Below are 22451 nucleotides of genomic sequence, written 5' to 3'. Positions count from 1 at the left end.
AGACTTTTACATGTGTTTAAAATTTTTAAAAAATAATTTATATTTTAAAAGTTATTCGATCAAATGGCGTTTAATTCGTTAATGATTTTTTAAGATATGCATAAGTTAAGATCCGAATACCGGATTAAGAGACATATTTGGCGCTTAATGTGATGTTGCCTGACAAAGGACGTCTTTTAATTCGTTATCTTAAACGTTAGTAAATATGTTATGTTTTGTAATAAAGAATTAACCGACTATTCGTGGCGCTTGATTCGTTATTACACTTACAAAGATGCGGATTTTTGTTTATGACAATGGATTATGTACCATTATTGGCGTTTAGTTCGATATTACAAATCCTAGTGTGAGATTTTTTTTAATAAAATAAAAAATGTCGCTTAATACAGGCATTTAAAAACAGCTTTTTTTTAATTTTTTTACAAAAAACATATTTTTATACATAGATTTGCACCCTAGCTCCAAGATGGCACTAATATCTCGATTTTGGACTTTTGGCGGTTAATCCGTTATTACATAACGCGGTCCAGTTGATTTGAGTTAGAACCTAACCAGTCTCTTAAATTTTGCAGCCAACATATTTCTTCTTCCTATACTTCTTCTTTCTACAATTTTTCCACGGATTATGTTTTGTTGAAGTTAATATTAATTTACACGCATAACATGCTCAAAATATTGAAGTTTTCGACTTTTGACTGACAAGAGTATTGTTTTTTTTTCTTTTCTCATTCTTTTGAGTCGGTTTCTCACAATATAATTTTTTTAAATATGCAATAATCATTCGAAGCTGACTCTGGGTGTATTTCAGATCCTTTTCTTGTATTCAACACATTAACGCCAACGGGCACCATATGGAGCCAACAAATTGCGTACGCATCGGAGTCTATTTACCATATTGTTAGGTAAAATTTAGCAGAGAGATTCGGCCTATTTGTAGTTCAAGGTTACCTCTTCTTGAATGAACAACCCAAATTTAGTTTTATATCTATTTTCCAGTGTAATAAATTTTTGAATTAACGGTTGGTTTGTTTGTGCCAAAATATGGACATTCGTTTCGTGTTAAGTGTTTTATTTATAATATTTTTTTGCTTGCTATAATTATCCCCGCTTTTGTTTAAAAGATGTTCTACAAGCTTTAATAAATAACTTGTACAGGTTTTAATAATACATATTTTTTCATCTTTTGGTTTTTTCGTAAATAGGACAAAAATATGGGTGTTCCCAAATGGAACCGGTAGGCGTTTTGCTGGATATGTTGTTTTCACTATTCTTTTTTACTGTTCTTATTTTTAGAGGAATTTCTTTGACAAAAGATGTCGATATATCTTTTGAGAAAAACGAAAGTAAGAATGACGAAGATTCGGCAGATGAAAATGACGCGGGTTTTATTGATAATCCAAAATGTAACCATCTGTCTTCAGGCGCGGAAATTGGATTTTCGAATGATACTAGAACCGAAGGCACTGCTGAAGACACGATCGTAGAAGAAACCACTTAGATCCATCCCGTACTAATAGAGCAATTCCATCTGCGCCAACTGGTGGAGGTATAAGTATGTACACGCTCAGCAAAATGCAGATTTTTGCAAAGAAATGGATTTGGTTTCTACAGTGTATGATTTTCTAGAGTATGATTACTCAAAGTTTACTGGTTCAAGCCCTTCAGAACTTTTTAAAATACAGCAACTAGACCTGCTAAAGGGTTTTCAAGACAGAAAAAAAAACGTTGTTGTTTCGAGGCCAAAAATATTGTTTCAAAATACAATAATAATATAGGTGGTACTGATTTGATGGATAGCGATGTATCTTGTTATCGAATTGGAGTCCGTTCCAAAAAATGGTATTGGCCTATTTTTACATATCTAGTAGACGCGAACATTAAAAATGCATGCAAGTTATATAGAAAATCTGGTCGTAACATTAGCCAATTGGAATTTACACGGGATATTATCCAAATGTATCCAATAAGATATAAAATCCCACCGAAAGCACCAGGAAGAGTGTCCGCAGCTGCAAGAACTGACTCTTGAATTGGAGATATTCGGTACGAAAGATTAAATCACTTTGTGGTTTCTGTACCAAAAAAACAAAAGAAGAAGATGCGCACGCATTGGATTTTTAAGCCAAGGGAGAACAATGTGCTGAAAATATGATGTGGTCCTTTGTATTGACTGTTTCGCAATTTTTATACCCTGAACGAACATCTACCATGTTCGCGCCTAGTGGTCCCATATGGGAACAGTTTTTTTCTCAATAATTGTCTCATTTACAAAAAATTTTCTTGTTACGTTTTGTACATAATTCTGTTAAATTTAACGATTTTTAATAAATTTTGTCGAAAACAATTGATTAATGATGTAGATATTTCTATGCAATTTTGTTTTTATAGTTAATTTTAGAGCTCACGTGGAAATAAAAAAAATTAAATTAAGTGCTGGTTGTTCTAAGTACACGAAAGGGTTACACGAAAAAATAAACTTAAAAAAACATCTAATCCAATCTAAAACCGTCATAATATTGAACTTTTACATTATCCAAAAACCTCCATCGGTACATCGCCTCATGCCACCATACGCTCCATAAAATCGTCATATAAATTTATGATATTGGCTTCGACGAAAATAGTCTGCGGTAAAGAACGCCAATATCAACTATCTTCTTAAAGGTGAAAGTTATGGGCGTCCGTATACCAGACGAGAAAGAGAATGAAACGATTTATATTATATCAACCATTTTTTAAACACTGCGAGTTAACACATCTTCCAATAAAATTTGATTTATGTAACGTAAGCATGTATGGAACTACAAAAGTGATAAAACTGAGTTAATAGAGGATCTGAAGTTGTGGTATGTCTGGTTAGAAGAATAAGTCATAGAAACTGTAAATGTCGGCATGTATGGTTTCTATAATTTATATGTAAACTATGAAAATCTAATCAATTGGAAATTTCTTGTATACTAAAAATTACCAAATATAGCCAAATTTAATATGTAGTAGAATCCAAAAATATTTATAATAATCTATATCTTACATTAAATTGGCTGTTTATTTAGTGATAAATTTACAAACGATTTTATTTTTACCTGTGGCGGATATATTATTTTTATTTAAATTCTGTTCAAGATGCTAAGAAGAACAACACATTGCAGAAGTTACTTCAGAGATCACGGAATTTTAACACTTCTATCTTTATATATTGTAGAAACTGTTTTATTAATTCGTAAACACCTTCATGTCTTTCCAATAAGGCCTAATAATGTCTACTCCAACAGAAATTCAACCTTTGACGTATATTTACCAATCCAGTCCACTGAGTTAGTAAAGAAATCTATATTATATTCCGCAAAAAAACTATACAACCATCTTCCTTTACAATTTAAATCTGCAACATCTTTCCCAAAGTTCCGTAAAATAACAAAAGCCGATCTATGTAAAAGACCATATTATTCAATAGAAGAATTTCTTAATGAATAACTAAGAACATTGGGTTTCATTTGCTGCAGCTTAAACTTAGTATGTAGTTACTAAGTTTGTGTTTTATTTGTTGTATGCTCAATTTGCAATTTATATAAATTTTGCAATATATTGTTTTTGTTTTTGCTTTATTGTATTCTGTATATTGACGATTTATCTAATTTTAGTAGATTGTACATATTTGTTATTCTGATTTTTTTTGACTGTATGTAAGCTTTGTCCATAAAATTGTAAACTTTTCAGCATATTCCTACTCTATTCGATAAGATAAAGAGTCACTAACGTTTTTATTAGCTGCGCTAAGAAGATTCTGTGCTTTGATTTCATCGCTAAGTCTAAACTGGTTCTACATGATGGTCAGTTTTACGTTATATTTTTTATGTAGCAGAATGAAGGCAACCTAGAAAACTTTCCTAACTTTCCGAATTTGAAGAAGTTTTGAAGAGGAAAACTGACCTTAACATTTATATTAATGACAAGAAATAAAAAAATTAAGTTCAATTATGTTAGTCAGTTGACCAAACCTAAAACTGATAAAAAATTCAGAGATCAAATTGTTTGCCAAGATACGTGTATAAACTTGAATATAATATCGCACAATAATTTCACATAAATTATTCACTATTGCATTAAAAAGCTTGCCTATTCTAAAAGTTTTATTGAATCGGAAATAGTAGCGAAATAAACGGAGAAGACTGAATAAACTTAGGTTTGCGGATGATTCCTGTTAAATAAATGACTTAAAACAAAAGATCATTAGATCCAATCTTAGCTGGCACATTGAAAAACAAAAATAGCTATGTGTTGGTGATCTCGAGTTTTCAGTCAATGGTCACATACGAAGACCAAACTTGAATACTAACGAAGAAATCTCATCAAGACGAAGGGGAAAAAATTTGAAACAAGGGATGCTGGGTATATGTCTACGAAATAAAAGAAGAATGGGCTGAACAAGAAACAAATCAAAAGTGAACAAAAAATCAATAGTCACAAAATTAAAAGTGAGAGTTTGCGGGTATTTCTAATATGTTGAAGATCAATCGTAATTAACTTAATTAAATAACACAGAGCAACAATAAAGAATCTTTAAAGATTAAACTACGACTAACTTCAGAAACTTAGAAAAATATGCATGCAAAAAGTTCAATCCAAGAGAAGATTTAAAATCTTTAAGCAAATGTAATGATTAGACAAAAATGCCAAGCAATTACACTTGTGCCAGATGGTCTTTCCAGTTGTGTTACGAAACTGTCAATAATTATACAATTATGTGAATTAACAACCTGCGATAGAGTAGAAGTCAGTTGAATCAGTATCAATAGCAAATTATGACGTCATTTCAGCATCCCTGCCCTGCTTCGTTAAATACTCCTACCTACTGATACACATTCAAATACGGAAAGACCAACGGATATCTCCTGCTTATTGCCCACTTCAAGCGGTCAGCGTACAAATGCGCCATCTACTTTAACGGACATAAACTAAAACGATTTAATGATATCGTTTTATTATTGTATAAGTATAAGCACCTATTTAAACGAAAAAAGAAAAATGTTTACCTGCGAGTTTCGGCATGTAGAAACAATGCTTGAAATAAACTTCTGTTGAATCAACCCTTCGTCACACAACCGTTGTCAAATCGCAATCCCAGCTCCCTGATGTGATGACGGAACTGAAACAAAAATTTGTTATAAATATATTTTCCACGTATGTTAGTTTTGCTTTAAGCTATAACTTATAAGTGATTATAAATTTTAATAAAATAAAATAAAATAAAGTATTACCTAAATAGAGACAAACAGTATAAAGTTCTTTGAACACTGCATTAAATCTTTTTTTATTCTCTTAACTCTTTGTACCCCTCAGTGGTATTGTAGACAAAGTTATTAGTCTTAGTTTTCTGTTATTCATGTTTTTAAAAAGATAACAGAAGGTCAACTCTATATCAACCAAACCCCTGTAGAAAGAGTGACACACAACAACTACCTCGGCACCAGAATAGATGAAGAATGGACTAACAACCAAGAAATAAGAGCGCGGCATTGGAAAAGCTAAATCCACCTTCAACCATATGGGGGCCTTCTTCAAGAGCCACAACCTGTGGTACAACTCTTGGTACAAAACTGAGAATGCTGCGATGCAACGTCTTCTTTGTCCTTTTTTATGGTGTTGAATTGTGGACTTGAACAGAGATATGTGCATAAAATTGAAAGCATTTGAGATGTGGCTATACCGAAGAATTCTTAAAATCCCGTGGACTGACCAGATGACAAATGAGAAATCCTTCAGAACAACGAAGTAGAACCAAGAGGTGCTGACCACCATCACATTTCGAAAGTTAAAATACTTTGGACACAATATGCGAAATGAATCCAGATATGCCCTCCTACAAGCAATCCTGCAAAAAAATATTTGGAAAGCGAAGTCCAGGAAGAAGAAGAATATCCTGGTTAAAGAACTTCAGAACTTGGTTCACCACAACATCTGTGCAGATTTTCCGCGCTGAAGCTGATGAGGTAAAGATTGCCATAATTATCGCCAACATTCTTCACGGATAGGCACACAAAGAACAAGGATAATGTTTTTTTTAAGTTTTTATGATTCTACATTTTTCTATCCATTCATTTATGTTTACTTTTTCTCATCCTATCCCTTTCATATGTTTATCCATTTCTTTCTCGGACTTTCGTACCTTTTTTCACATTTTGCATTTCATCATCTGCTTTGTTCTACTCGTATACTTCCTTAGTTCATTCTGTTTATTGTATCCACACTAATTTCATTTATTTTTCTGAATTTCTGATAAAGTCAATTTCTGTTTTTTTTAATCCTTTCTAATGCTTTCGTTTTTCTTCTCTACTTATTTCTTTTTTTTTTCTACCAATATGTAGTTTAAATCTTATAATTTTGCTCGTTTTCTTGACTCTTTTTGATATTTTTATACATTCTTCTTTTTACTTTCTGCTGTAACTGCTTCCAGATATTGGTACATCGATAATATTTCTAATTTTTTAGTTTTACATTTAAATATCCCAAGCTTTTTCCTGTCTCTTTATAAGATTCTCATAGCATTCATTTAATGAAGTCAATAAATACATGTCATCATGTCAATATGTAATAGAGGCATAATAAATAAATATCAGTTTGGAAGCATCACTTAAAAAAAATGAAGCCAAAAGAAAAAGTTGTGATACGGTATCTTAGCTGTTTGGAAAACGTATAAAATATAAAAATCGGTAAATGCGAAAAACTCTAAGTGAAGAAGTTCAAAAAGAATAAAAAATCGTCAAAAAAATACAGTAAAACCTCCGTCAACCAAAACCTTTTTAACCTAAACATAGCTTAACCGAGACGGCTGACACTTTCAACAATTTCGTCAATAAAAAGTAAATTTTTATCGGAAAACGGAGACAATTTGATGATAATTTGTCAATATTGTCAACTTTGTTTTCATGCAACTAAAGAACGCAATTAAATATACAACACATTACGAAATCACCTCATAGAATTTTTTAATACCAAGTTTGACCAAGAATACTATGCAATTCGATACAAGAAGAATACAAAAAACAATATTATTTTTAGCCGAAATTCTTGTTATTCGAAACGGCATTCCCCCAATTATTTCGGTCAACGGAGGTTTTACTGTAATAAATTACGAAATTCAAAAATAAAATTTCAGTAAATTCATTTTATGTTATTAGCGTTAATAAAAATAAAATTAAACTACATAGTTCATAAAGTTCATAAATAAAACTACGAAGTATTAAAACGATTTTTGTCTTCAGTTTCTTTAAAAGCATTCAACCATTCCAATGAGAATTTCTAGTTCAGTAATCAGACAACCATAGTTCACATTTCAATATTTGGTGGAGGCACCCGGCGGATGGACAAGCCTAAACACTAAAAATGAATACCTTTTACGACATACCATTCACATTAATTCAAATGAAAGAACTCCTAGCATCAAATTCGAATAACAAAGGTTTGTTACCTCTAGAAATATTCGAACAGAATTTTGTAGGCCATGACTCATGATAAATTAGAGAATACCGAGAATGACACTTTCTCCCCCACCAAATACTGGTCCATTGTGTGCTCGGAAGTCTAAACCTGACCATCGGTGTTGCCACAATTTAAATATTATATTCAGATTGAAGAACTTCAGTTGAAGACATTAATGTATAGGAAATATTTATACATTCTTCTATAAAATCTTGTTTCGGAAAAATATAGGAAAAAAACTTGTATGTCATAAAGTTTACTGAATTATAAATTAAAAAATATTGTAAAACGTGCAAACGGGTCAGATTTTAAATTATTAATTTTCTTTATTCTTCTTCTAAATTCTCACTTTTTCTTTTCCCCTCTTGTGGTTTTATCTATTTTAGTGTTTATTCTTTTAATATTTAGTTATTTTTTATTTTAGGTCTTCGAGTTTGAATTCCTGTCCTAGGCTTTCTCGTCTTCCTCTATCTATGATCAATTTGCTTTACTTCTGTTGTTTTCGGTGGTCCTTTAGCTATTGATGGTAGCTGTCTATTCTCGATTTGATCTCAAAGCTGGTTTCCATAAAAGATTTGAAATTCTGCAGTGTAGCAGACAAGTGGGCCTTCGCTGAGGAAGCTTCAGTCACCTATTATTACCGCTGGGTTTAAACTAAGCTCTCATTTTATTCGGGAAGTGTCGAGGAGGAGAGTTTAAATATTTTAAAAATATCTAGACTTTTCGCCAGAACAAGGGATCGAACATGATACCTATTGTGTGATAGTCATACATTTTACCGTTTGCACCATTGTTTGGGATGAACGTACTTGCTCAAAGATATAATATATCTGTTGTTTTATTGACTTTAAAAGAGCACTTAATCGTGTTCATCATCCAGCCTTCTGCATCCACAGGTAAACATAGGCCTCCCCTAATTTCTTCCAGTTTTGTCGATCTTGTGTTTTCTGCAACCAATTCCCAGCGATCCTTTTGACGTCGTCTGTCCATCGTGTAGGTGGTCTACCTCTGCTTCTTCTGTCTTCTCTTGGTCTTCACACTGTAATTTTTTGGGTCCATCTCCCGTCCTTCATTCTGGCTACATGGCCCGCCCAATTTCACTTCAGCCATGCTACTCGCTCTATGACATCTGTGATGTCGTCACAGATGTCATTAATCGTGTTAAGCAGTCTATATTCATCGAAATTCTAAGAGGCATTGGCTTGGATGGTAGAGACGTTCGCATAATTGGAATCAACTAACGGTTTGGAATCACAGGCTCTTAATATTCAAGGAGGAGTACGGCAGGGATGCCTCTGGTCGCCCCTGCTTCACAATGTTTATTCGGAAACAATTTATACACTTGTTGAAAAACAGGAAGGAATAATTATTGTGAACGGTGAAATCATCAATAATTTGCGATATACGTACTCCTAGCTGCTAGTCAAGAAGATCTGCAAACATTACTTAACAGTGTGGTTGACAGCTGTAAGAAAGCAGGTCTGGATCTAAACATACGTCATCTAAATAGTAGCAAGCTTGAGCAAGTTGATCAAATTGTTTACCTTGGATATCAGTTAAATTGAAACGCAGAGCCAGAACCGCTTTTATATAGAAGGATATCCAGGGTATTATGTACCAGAGACCTAAAAGTGGCATTGCGTATCCGCCTACTCCTCTTACATGTTCTCGTTCTTAATGTATGGTGTCGAGTCTTGGACTGCGAATAAAAGTGATCTAAATCGCCTTGAGGCGTTCGAAGTGTGGTTCTATAGAAGAATTTTAAAGCTTTATTGGTTGGAGAATATTCGAAACATAATACTAGAACGTCTCACCAAGACTACTGCGACTAAAAAGCATGGCGAAGAGAAAACTAGAGTATTACGAACATGTAATGAGATGTCCTAAATATAGGTTGGTACAAAATATTAGGCAAGGGAAAATAGTAGGAAAACGCAATACAGGACTAGGAAAGACGTCATGGTTGAAGAACTTGCGAGATTGGAATTGTATTGGTATTGTATTGGTATATACTAGCATGCTATTTAGCATGGACTCTTAATGCATCGACTAATAAAAAGTTGGAAGCATTTGAACTGTGGGTGTGTAGAAGAATCCTGAAGATATCATGGACCGAGCATACAACAAACAACGAAGTCATGAGAAGAGTCAACAAAAGACTAGAAATATTGGAAACCATCAAGACAGGGGAAAATCGAGGGCAAGAGAAGTATAGGAAGGAGACGAATTTCGTGGTTGCGTAACTTGAGGGAATGGTACGGATGCACATCAACCGAACTGTTTAGAGCAGCAGCATCTAAGATCAGAATAGCCATGATGATTGCCAACCTCCGTCGCGGAGATGGCACGTAAAGAAGAAGCATGCTATTTACGGTGGCAGTGAATAAAATTAGGATAGCTTTGATGGTAATCAACGTTCTGAGAGGACACTGGAACATGAAGAAAAAGTGTCTAGTTTTTTGTCTAGTTTATACTTTTGTAACAGAGTTTCTAAATGTGCAGCTTAGGTTATATCCTTTTGTTTTAAAGAAGTATTGACATCATCGGCGATAAATGTCGAAAAAGACTAGATTAGATTTAACTAGTTTTAGTTGAAATAAACATAACAGATAATGTGGTAACGTAACTTTTCAAGCACAAAATGAATATAAAAGGGAATAAAAGGTAATAGTATCACAACGAAAAGGAAAAAATCGCGGAGAGATCAATAAATATATAAACTAGTGACAGTATTATGAGTTAATTTGACCCTAAGCGAACGGCTTTACGGGCGACAAATTTACGCTAGCAGTAGCAGTAAAATGAAGCGTGATAAATGAAACCAACAGCGATAATACTGGGCGGCTCCACGGAGCTGTAAGTTGTTGCTCAAGATCGAAGAAAGGCGCGACATCAAGGCCATGTCGCAGACGGATAGGTCCAGGGGGTAAATCTACCAGTTTATACCTAAATTTCATCAACCAACGATTTGATCAACCAACGATAATCATCCAAGGAACAAAAGTGGAACATGTAAAAGAATATATATCTAGGTCAGAATATCAAGGTAAACAAAGAAAACCAAACTATACCGAAATAAGCAGACGAGTAAGAATGGGCTGCATTCGGAAAACTCTCATATATACTAAAAGACAAAAAGATACCACAATACCTTCGAACCAAAGTGTTCGATTCTTGTATCCTTCCCGTTCTCACTTACGAAGCTCAAACCTGGACATTCACAAAAATGAACATGGACAAGATTAGAAAAACTCAAAGAGCCATGGAACGACAGATGCTTGGTATCTCACTCATAGATCGGCAAACAAACGAAGCAACCCGAAACAAAACAAAAGTAAGGGATGCCGTGGAACAAGCGGCTAAATTAAAATGGAAATGGGCTGGACACAACGAACGTCTCGAAAATGATAGATGAAGCAAGGAAGTTGGAAACTGGCGACCGTACAAAGCGAAGAGACCAAGAGGAAGACCTCAAATGCGCTGGAGCGATGACATCAGAAGAGTCGCAGGACCAATGTGGAAACGCCTCTCACACAACAGAGATGAATGGCGAGAAATGGGAGAGGCCTTTATTCGACATTTCGAATAGAAAAAAGGCTATAAAAAAATACCTAAATTTTATATAGGGATGGTCACTTCTAAAAGTTTCTTTTGTTGTAAGATTAACACATGCGGTGCTATGCACGCTGTAAATTGTCGCTCTCATAGAGCCATGATTTTATAGCTGTGCTGCCGCTGTATTTTACTGTTACTGCTAGCGTCAATTTGTCGCTCGTGGAGCCGTTCGCTAGGTTGTCGTTCAAGATCAAGAACAGGCGCATCGTCAAGGGCATGTCGCAGACGGATAGGTCCAGGGGGTAAATTTACCAGTTTATACCTAAATTTTATATAGGGATGGTCACTTCTAAAAGTTCCTTTTGTTGTAAAAATCACACGTGCGGCGCTATGCACGCTGTAAATTGTAGCTCTCATGGAGCCATGATTTTGCAGCTGTGCTGCCGCTGTATTTTACTGTTACTGCTAGCGTCAATTTGTCGCTCTCATGGAGCCATGATTTTACAACTGTGCTGCTGCCGTAATTTTACTGCTACAGCTGGCGTAACTTTATCGCTCGTTGAGCCGTTCGCTAAAGTAGATCGAGAAACAATAATTAGAAATAAAACTTATCAAAACACATACTATTAAAAAATGTTTTTTATAAAAGTTATTTTTTCTAATAAATATAAATCTATGATTAATTTTTTTTTCAAATAAATTAGTAATAAATGTTGGATAAATCGTAATATGAGCAAACACAAACTACAATTAAAGATTTTCTTCCAACCTTGTACCAATTAATATTACATTAGCTGCATCATTAATAATTTGATCCTATCACTTCGATCTATGGCAACGCCGCGTGGTAGCCTTCAGCCTTAACACACACACACCAACGCCGGACAAACATTTCTTGTTTTCTGCAGTGATTTTGTTTGTTATCGGTTTGATTTATTATTGTTGATTTATATAAGTCTAAGCAGGTGGGCAACTGATTTTCATTTGTTTTTCATTATGGAGAGTTGGTAAGCGTTTAAGCTTAATCGTATCATTAAATCTTAATATAAATGTTTGAAATCTCAAGAGTCTACTTCTAAATTATTAAATTAGTCATAATAAATTATGTAAAAAAAGCAACCGTACCTACTTCGGTTAGTTGTATGATTTGTTTCTGCCGACGTTTCTTCGTAAAAGGTGTAGTCTAAAAAGAGGCATAATTGAGAGAATAAATTTTAGTAGTTTGACGCTAAATGCACGTATTTATGCTCCTTTGGGAATAGTTGCAGTTAACCAGTTCCTTAGAATTTTCGATTATCATTTTGGTATCTACACTCCTAGGAGTGTAGATTGCCATGTAGCATGTAGAACCCTCTTTGGGCTCTTCCGATTCATTTGTGCAGGGGAATTAGTCCACATTAACATTTTGGTTTAACAATTGGTTGTGTGACTTGGCGTATTTTACAATATTTCTCCATTCGGTCCTGTTTCTGCTTACGGTTATCCGTTCTCGAAGTCTTAGCTCCTTAAGGTCCGCAATTGTCTGTTTCGCCCATACCGTTTTCGGTCTTCCTAGTGGTCTGTCTGATACTGGGATATATTTGGTCATTTTCTTGATAACTGCTTCTGGATTTCTCCTTTCTATATGCGCCATCCATCTGAGTCTCGTGCCTTGATCAATCTGACGATAGCTTCTCCGTTCAAGAGTTCTCTTAATTCGTAGTTCATCAGTTTTCTAAATTCATTATGACGTAATATTAGTGGGCCTTTTATTCTCAGAATGATTTTTCTCTCTAGGATCATCAATCTTTCCTCACATTTCTGTGTCAAGTACGTTACTTCAGCACCATATTATGTGATTACTGGTCTAACTGCTGCTCGGTATATTTTCAGTTTGGTATTTTTAGTAAGCTTATCTTTGAGAAAGTTGTTGTATTTCCAGTAGGTTCTGTTTTCTGACAGGATTCTTTCATTGATTATTATGCTTCTATCATTAGTTCCATTAACTGAGACACCAAGATATTTAATATTTAACCTTATCACATTACTGTATTTTTTCATGAGCATGTTAGGTGTTTTGTTTTATTTTGATTTATTGCCAAACCTCTTTTGGATGCTTCCTTGCACAACTTAGCAAATTCTTCCTTTAAACTCTTTAGTACGTCATATGTTGCGACGTCGATGTTATAATAAGTGTACCTTTTATTTCGGTAGCTCTTATTGTTTTCGGTTACCCTGATTTTCTTTTGTTTTTCATTATAGAGAGTTGGGAAGCGTTTCAAATCTCAAGAGTCTTATTCTAAATGATTAAATTAGTTATCAAAAATTATGTAAAAAAAACCGATTGTACTTCGGTTAGTTCTAGTCGTATGATTTGTATCTGTCGAGGTTTCTTCGTAAAAGGTGTAGTCTAAAAAGGGGCATAATTGAGAGAATAAATTATAGTAGTTTGACGCTAAATGCACGTATTTATGCTCCTATGAGAATAGTTGCCACTTAACCAATTTCTTAGAATTTCCGACTATCATCATGGTATCTACACTCCCTTTAGAACCCTCTTTGGGTTCTTCCGATTCATTTGTGGCAAGAAATCAGTCCACATTAACATTTTGGTTTAACAATTGGTTGTGACTTGGCGTCTTTTACCAAATGTCTCCATTAGATCCTGTTTCTGCTTATGGTTATCCGTTCTCGAAGTCTTATCTCCTTAAGGTCCGCAATTGTCTGTTTCTCCCATATCGTTTTCGGTCTTCCTAATGGTCTGCCTGATACTGGTATATATTTGGTCATTTTTTTGGTAACTGCTTCTGGATTTCTCCTTTCTGTATGTCCCATCCATCTTAGTCTCGTGTCTTGATCAATCTGACGATAGCTTCTCCTTTCAAGAGTTCTCTTAATTCGTAGTTCATCAGTTTTCTAAATTCATTATGACGTAATATTAGTGGGACTTTTATTCTCAGAATGATTTTTCTATCTAGGATCATCAATCTTTCCTCACATCTATGTGTCAAGTACGTTACTTCAGCACCATATTATGTGATTACTGGTCTAACTGCTGCTCGGTATATTTTCAGTTTAGTATTTTTAGTAAGCTTCTTTGAGAAGCTTGACTTCTTTAGTATTTTTACTTATCTTTGATAAAGTTGTTATATTTCCAGTAGGTTCTGTTTCCTTATCACATTAACTGTATTTTTTCTTGAGCATGTTAGGTGTTGTGTTTTATTTTGATTTATTGCCAAACCTCTTTTGGATGCTTCCTTGCACAACTTAACAAATTCTTCCTTTAAACTCTTTAGTATGTCATATGTGGCGACGTCGATGTTATAATAAGTGTACCTTTTATTTCGGTAGATCTTATTGTTTTCGGTTGCCCTGATTTTCTGTTGTTTTTCATTATAGAGAGTTGGTAAGCGTTTCAAATCTCAAGAGTCTAATTCTAAATGATTAAATTAGTTATCATAAATTATGTAAAAAAACCGACTGTACTTCGGTTAGTTGTAGTCGTATGATTTGTATCTGTCGACGTTCCTTCTAAAGAGAGGCATAATTGAGAGAATAAATTTAAGCAGTTTGACGCTAAATGCACGTATTATTCTCCATTGGGAATTAATAGTTGCGAGTTAACCGGTTTCTTAGAATTTTCGACTAATATAAACCAAATAGGTAAATTTAGAATCTTTACTGGTTGTAATAAGATAGAGTGAGTTATTGAATACTGTATAAAAGTATACGTTCTATGAATTTATAAGCATGTGTACAATTGGACAAGCGAGACCTGGCGCGTGACCTTGACGTATTGTGCATTTATCGCTGTGTATTTTCAGGCAAGGTCAGCCGCCAGGTCTCATTTGTTGAATTGTAAGCACTATGAATCGAGAAACCCATTTTTTAATATAGTAATGATATTTCTCTAATATTTGCCCATCATATATGTGCAAAGAATGAAGAATGTTATATAGGACGAAACTGGTAGTTCTTAATTTCGATTTCCAAACCATTGAAACAATACATTTACTCGTATATCCTGAGAGCTTTCTACTGAGTACGATTTCACTCAGGGTCGGGAAGTTCTCATTCTCAACGTATCACGCCCAGAGACTAATAGGAACATCCTAAGGGTACATAGGGCAATTAATAAGACAGGTGTAAATAAGGTATAGCTAAATATGACATCTGGATATTGACAAAATTGGATGAATCTCAACTAACAAAAGGTAGAAAAAAAAGTTAGTAGAACAGTTAAAGCTTCGCAGTCTGAAATGAATAGGTCATGTGGAGCGCATGGAATCCCCTGAAACAATATGAAGCATAACTCAACAAAAAAATGTGAGAAAGCGACCCAAGGGGTAGCCCAAAATACTATGTATGAACCAAGTACAGAAGCATTTGAGAGAACTCGAAATCAGAAACTGGAGAAAGCTAGAAATAGAAATAATTGGAGACGATTATTTGGATAAGCCAATGCTTAATCTGAGCTGCGCAGTAAAGGACGGCAATGATGAGTTTGATTAAAGCAAGCAATTTACAAGAGATCATACTGCCATGCTTTTTTAATGAGAGACGTGCAAGATAGCTACGACTCCGAAACAAAACACACGGACACTGTGGGCAGACCACTAAAATATAATACGAGCATTGAAATCCAGTATTACAGAAATAGCTCAGGCTATTAAACTCTATTAAGGAGAGAAATAAAAAACTTTCTAGTTAACAAAACTTTGTTAGAACTTTACTTTAAATCATATATTAAATATACAAAAATACACGAAAATAAAAACACAGTAATAGCCGGATCAGAGATCAATCTGACCCCCAAAAAAATAAAGGAAGGATGAAAATTTGGGAATGAACTTTTTGAACCGATGAAACTTACAGATCATATAAAGAATACAAAAGAAAAGTAATTTGTGAAGCGGTAACGATTAATTTTATTTTCGCAATTTTTTTACCAAAAAATAACAGGGACCAACAATATTTTGAGTATAACTCACTTACTTTTAATGTTAGAAGTTTTTTTTAAACAAAAATAAACCTTTTTTAAACACTTTAAAAAGTTAATATGAGTTTTCCCCGAAAAGTGCTCCGTTATTTGGTTATTTCACGTTGAATTATTCGATTTGAAATCTGACGAAGAAGAACCTAATTCTCCTAATTCATGGATACACCATATTTTTCAGTTTTTATAGATAAGCTATATTTTTGCTAAGAATATTTTTCGATAACATAGGCGTTCCTACTTACATTTTTAGGTGTTTGCAAAAAACCGTCCAAAAACATGTTTTTTTTCTTAAAAATGAACATGTTCATTCGCAAATAACTAAAAAAGTATTGACTTAGTGAAAAAACTCTAATGAACAAAAGTTGCTTAGAATTAGTCATTTTATAAAATTCCGCACTTATTTTGAATTTATATTTTTCACCCCCGAGAAGGGGGTATTCCCCTCATTTTTGTAAAATTGAGGGGATGTAGAATTTTTAACTTTTTTTTATATAATAATAGACAATTTTAACTACCTGTTCCCAAATTTTCATCATTCCTTAATTTTTTTTGAGGCTTTCGCAAAATTTTGTCTTCCCTGATCGGGCTATAATCTTATTAAACATTAGTGACTGAAATAGTAAAAACCTTATAGAAAATTAAGTAAACATCTAAATTAAATCCCTTACTATGTATTTAAGACAAAGATAAAGCTACAATTTATTGTAAATAATAAGGAAAAGGTGTGCCGCGTTTAAAACAACTTCTTTCTTTAGGGAGATTAGTTTAATAATATATTGCTAATTAGTAATTATTTCCACAGCTATCCTCACGTTATTTCTTACACCAGAAGAAATGTTGTAATACATTAGCGGGTAATGTTTTAACGCCGTTCCAGCCTTAACCGAATGCCTTATTCCATTTTGGAGCAAAAGTGTTTACATTGCAATGATAGCGGTTCTCATACATATCACTTTCTAATAAGACAGGTAATAAATAAAGTAGCAACAAATGTGTTAGTGCTCTCAACTTGAGTCACGAGAACTTGCTGATATTTTTATATTTGCGAATTCAATTAAGGAATTATCAGCTCATGCATAATTACTCACGTTGATCTTTGAAAGTATCTTCTAGCCGCTTTAGCTATTGGTACACTGATAAAAGTTCCTCTTGAATATACATATTATTTCCTGTCATAGAAATATGGATTTAAGTAACTTTTTAGAGCTGTATCAAATACTACGAAGCAAAAACATCGACAGTCGTGACGTTAACATCATATCCAGCTTGTATGGGGACAAACAGCAAAAATCAAGGTTGATAATGAGTTTACCGAAGAAATTGAGATTCGTTGAGGTGTGCGTCAGGGTTTGTGTGCTTTCTCCACTACTATTCAATATATATAGCGAAACAGTATGTCAGGAAGCGCTCCTAGAGCAAAACATTGGTATGAACATTAACGGAGAGTTAATTAACAATATACGATACGCTCTGATGACACGCTAATAGTAACAGATAACCTAGCAAATTTACAGTATTTGATGAAAAACATAAACACTCATACCAATAAGTATGGTCTAAAACTGAACATCAAAAAGACTAAATTCAAGATTGTAACAAAGAAGCTATACACCAATGTGAATTTAACCATAAATAATCAGCCAGTTAAAAGAGTTACGTCCCACAAATATTTAGAGGTTTGGTCCACTGATACTAATGACCATGCAGACAAGAGAAGTCAAGAGGCGAATAGAGATAGCGAGACAACCATTTGTCAAAATGAAAAAGTTCCTATGCAGCCGGGACAAAAATATAAACCTAAGAGCGAGAATGTTAAGGTGCTATGTTTTCTCCGTTCTGCTGTACGGCATGGAAGCATGGACACTGAAAATGATAAACATCAAAAACATTGAGTCATTCAAGATGTGGTGCTACAGGAGAATGTGGAAAATACCATGGACAGAAAGAGTAAGAAATCAAGATATTTTGCTGAAGATGGGGAAGGAATGCGAAGTCATAAAAACAACACAGAGGCCACATAATGAGAGGAGAAAAATACTCTCTGCTAAGACTCATAATCAAAGGAAAAATCTCGGGAACGAGAAATGTGGGACGTAGGAAGATTTCCTGGTTGCGAAATTTAAGGGAGTGGTATGGGTGCAGTTCAATACAGTTGTTCAGAGCTGCAGCCAACAAAGTTCAGATTGCTGTGATGGTAGAAAAAGAGAACTTTTTAGATAGTTGGTTTTACCGTTCTTGCTGTATGTATATTGTTACTATTATTAACAAAATAATATGGGAAACTTCATCTAGTGTCCCATATTCTCTTGTGTAGGAGTCAAGTACTCCTGCTTCACTAGCCTTTCTCCAATCCTCTAACTTCTGTTTCAACATTTCTTTGCTCTCCTCCACAAACACGATATCATCCGCGAAAAGCATTGACCAAGAAGCGCCCTTATATTATTTAATATGATGATGCAAGCAACCAAAAATGATAGTAGTCACCAAAATTCAAAACACAATCCAAACTAGAAGTGGATAGCGAAATAATTAAGTAAAGAATAAGGTCTAGATGCTTACGTAGAAATATTGATCTATAGCTATGAAGATGCAGAAGCTGAAATTGTCCAACGCATAAGTAAAGCCAATAGAATAGAGGGATACTTAAATATCTGGCACAATGGCACAATAAAGAACTAAAAAGGGATAAAAGAACTTCGATTTATAAGATCCGATACCAAGCAAATAAGAAGATTAATGGAATCACCTAAAATAAAGATACTCAAGGATATCACTGAAAACAACTGTAAGATAAACAACGTCATATAGGTATATGGCACTAAAAGGCACATTATAAAGACCAAACTACCAGATACTAGACAGAAAAAGAAGTAGAATAGTCATATACTTAACTAAAATGGAGAACACACACTAGTAAAAATAGTATGAGGTATATTTCCAAACGACCGAAGAATTACAAGAACGAAATAATAAAAAAAATGAATAACCATTTTCAATTTGGCTGCAAATCGAAAATACAGCCGCACCATATTCTAGTCCAATCGGAGAGTGCAACAAGCACCTCTACCGGTTTCGAAACTTAGTAGTCTCTCATCAGGAGGCACATTATGCTGCTCTCTCTGATCCAACCAAAACAAACCCCGGCGTGCAGTCACGGATTGCAACGAACGAAATGGCATAGATGCCCTAGCGGCAACTGCTAGCAAAAGACTATGTTTTTACTCTGATGGCATAAAAAAAACATCATGTTACTCTACATCCCATTAGACTGAAAACAATGGGAACCCGTCTATGCCATTTTATTCGCTGCAATCCGTGACTGCACGCCGGGGTTTGTTTTGGTTGGATCAGAGAGAGCAGCATTTGTGCGTCCTGATGAGAGACTAATAAGTCTCGAAACCGGTAAAGGTGCTTACTGCACTCTCTGATTGGACTAGAATATGGTGCGGCTGTATTTTCGATTTGCAACGAAATTGAAAATGGTTATTCATTTTTGATTTACGTGTTTACTCTGATTGGAGTACGAAGGGAACCATTTTCGTTGGAACTTTACCGCGCTGAGCAGATGGGACGTGAATTATAAATTGTAAAGTTCCCTCATCTTCCTTAGTCTCAGCATCCGTATGGCTTGTAAATTGTAGAAGCCTCGGAGGTGTAACCAGAGAGGGTTCCCATTGTTTTCAGTCTGGTGAGACGAAGAGTAACAGTATGTTGTTTTATATGTCATCAGAGTGAAAACTTAGTCTTTCCATTACAAGAAAATGTTTAACGTGGAAATCCGTTTATGTTAAACATAAACAGAGAAAAGCTTAGCCGTCTGAGGTTTGCAGATGATATTTTGCTAATAGCTGATAGGATCGATGAGCTAAAAGAAATTTTAAATCAGCTCTACCTTTCCTCGCTAGAGCTAGAAGGGGGTTGAAAATACATACATATATCTAAAACCCAGATGATGACAAATCTTGTAAGTCAAGATATGATATTCGTTGGAACAAGATCCATAGACCAGGTAATGGCCTATAAATACAGGTCATGAGATTCGCATAGGAGAAGATAACCAAACCGTTGAGCTTCTCCGTCGTGTTAGACTGACTTGGGCAGCCTTCGACAAGCTGAACCATATTTTCAAATCGTCTGAAATACCGATATGCCTTAAAAGAAAAACCTTTAATCAGTGTGTTTTGCCAATGTTGACTTACGGAGCGGAAACATTGACCATGACAAGGAGAACAGTACAAAAGGTCCGTGTGCCTCAAATGGAGCGTGCTATGTTGGGCGTTTCACTACGAGACAAGTTGCCAAACCGCCAGCTACGACAAATCTTGAGACCAATCTTGGGACCAAAAAAAAGGGGGGAACGGGGAAAATGAAGGGCCTTCTTGCTTACAGTCTGTAGATAAATGAAGGTAAAGTGCTTCGGAAGCGGCCATTCCGCTTTCGGAGCGCTGGATGACATAGGAGGGTCTGGTTTAGCAGTTAGGCATTCGGCGTAGTCTCGGCGACGAGAGAGCGTTTTAAAGTACTCGGGAACTATCGCTGGTACTACGAAGAATGAATCCTGCACTAAGGTCAGTCAGGCGGCGTTCTGGATTAAGGTGTCTTTTGAAGATTCCAGACCCCCCCTCTATAAAGATAAAAAAAAAGCTACGACAAAGATCAGAAGTGGCTGATACAATAGAGAGAATAGCAACATTGAAGTGGAACTGGTCAGGTCACGTGGCTCGAATGACAGATAACAGATCGACAAAGCGGATACTGGAACGGAGACCAAGAGATGATGCCTACCGAAGCAGAAGTCGTCCACCAATACGTTGGACTGATGATCTAAAACGTTGCCATAGGAATTGGATGCAAGAGTGGTGCAGTGGGCAAGCGAAGATCGAATGATAAACGTGGAAATCCAATAACAAGGTATCTAAAGATGGAGCAAACGTAACCCTATGAAGAAATTTGGAAGGTAGAGCCAACTGAAGGAAAGCAACAGAAGCAGTAGATGACAAAAAGCATTGAAGGTTAATGCTTTAGTAAATACAAGGAACAATAGTAATGTTTAGTTAGAAAGTACCTAGTATATTGCATAAATGATAGAAAAAAAGGTAAGTCCGTGATAATATATATTTTAGTGATATGACATTTTAGTTAAATCTGACAGTTGTCAAATTTTATTTGCAATTTGGCATAAAAACAAATCAATTGTGTTTAATGCAATTATAAAATGGTATTTTCTTTGATTTGTATAGTCTTTTAAATTGTTCTGATTCGTAGATATATTATATAATTCGCAAATTATTTTATTTTCGATTACAGCGACAACTAGAATAAATGTTATAAATGTCACCGACGAAATGTAATCACCGACGTGCGTTTTTCTCTGTTACATACAATTTAATGCATTAGAAAGAAATCGAAAAACTGTGACGCACTGAAAGATCCTTATGAGAAAAAGCATATCACGATTAGAGAGCATCAGTTTTAATAAAACTTATAACAAAAGTTAAAACACTTCCTAAGTATCCAGTTATTGAAATTTTTTGTATAATAGTTAAAAAGTAAATAATTATAAAGATGATATTAGTGAAATCTAGTATCTTCTATATCAGTAAATTTATATTTATGTAAGTAAAATAAAAGAACATTCACTAACTGCATATTCGTTTGAAAAAACTTTTGGAACAAAAATTACATTATCACATAGGTAATTTTAACAGTGTACTTGCACAACAAACGCAAGAATTTTCTCACTGACTTCTTTACAATCGACGTGTAAAATAGTCTCTGTAACAATTTTAATTGCGTACAGTTTGATGAATTCCTTACGTGAAAGAAGATATACTCCTTGTAAGTGTCAATCGCTAACATTTCAGTGGCAGACAGAAAAAATTGATCAATCACAATCAAAATGTACATAACTATCGCTAGCAACGTTACAGAAGCTGGTTTTTTATTTACAGCGCGGGAAATAGTTTGAATAAATTTAACTACATAAAAAGCGTGATCATTTGAAACATAAAATGTTTTTTTTTGTTTATAAATATTTTAATAAATTATTGCTACAAAATAGTTTCTTGTAAAAACTAATAACAAAATATGCTTTTTGGCATAAATTAATAATCTTTGTTTGTCTTTTATATTAATCTTCATATCTGACCTGAGACTTCATTATGCCATCACTTCAATTTCTGAAAGAATGTGTATGGTATTGGCATATTGTATGACATATATTGGTGTATTGTATTCGTATATTGTGTGGTATATATTCGCATATAAGCGAGAATGCAAAGAGAGAAAACAAAAGTTAGGGATGTTGGACAAGTTGCAAAATTCAAATTTTTTGGACATAATATAATACAAAATGAAGACCGATATAACAAAATTCTTATAAACTGGAGACCATAGGAATATAAACGAAACAGACGAAGGCCTAAAATGAGATGGGCAG

The 22451-nt window shown here is 34.5% G+C and overlaps 2 protein-coding genes across 5 annotated transcripts in view; both read right to left on the bottom strand.

The window, feature by feature from the left end:
* LOC114329196 (zinc finger homeobox protein 4) overlaps positions 1 to 22451 on the bottom strand; it is a 1197903-nt gene that overhangs the window by 124909 nt on the left and 1050543 nt on the right. For all 4 annotated transcript variants that reach the window (XM_050652612.1, XM_050652613.1, XM_028278232.2 and 1 more), the window contains one exon: positions 5034 to 5146. The gene's annotated coding sequence lies outside the window, so the exon portion shown is untranslated. The remainder of the gene's footprint in view (positions 1 to 5033; positions 5147 to 22451) is intronic.
* The window catches only part of LOC126886122 (uncharacterized), a 114069-nt gene continuing 96701 nt past the window's right edge, over positions 5084 to 22451 (bottom strand). The window contains exon 4 of the mRNA XM_050652967.1: positions 5084 to 5146. Within this exon, the coding sequence (XP_050508924.1) occupies positions 5084 to 5146 (63 nt within the window). The remainder of the gene's footprint in view (positions 5147 to 22451) is intronic.

This window comes from Diabrotica virgifera, chromosome 6, assembly GCF_917563875.1.
Source record: "Diabrotica virgifera virgifera chromosome 6, PGI_DIABVI_V3a".
Taxonomy (NCBI): domain Eukaryota; kingdom Metazoa; phylum Arthropoda; class Insecta; order Coleoptera; family Chrysomelidae; genus Diabrotica; species Diabrotica virgifera.
Note: the sequence above shows the minus strand (reverse complement) of the source record. Positions and strands in the feature narration are given on the sequence as shown.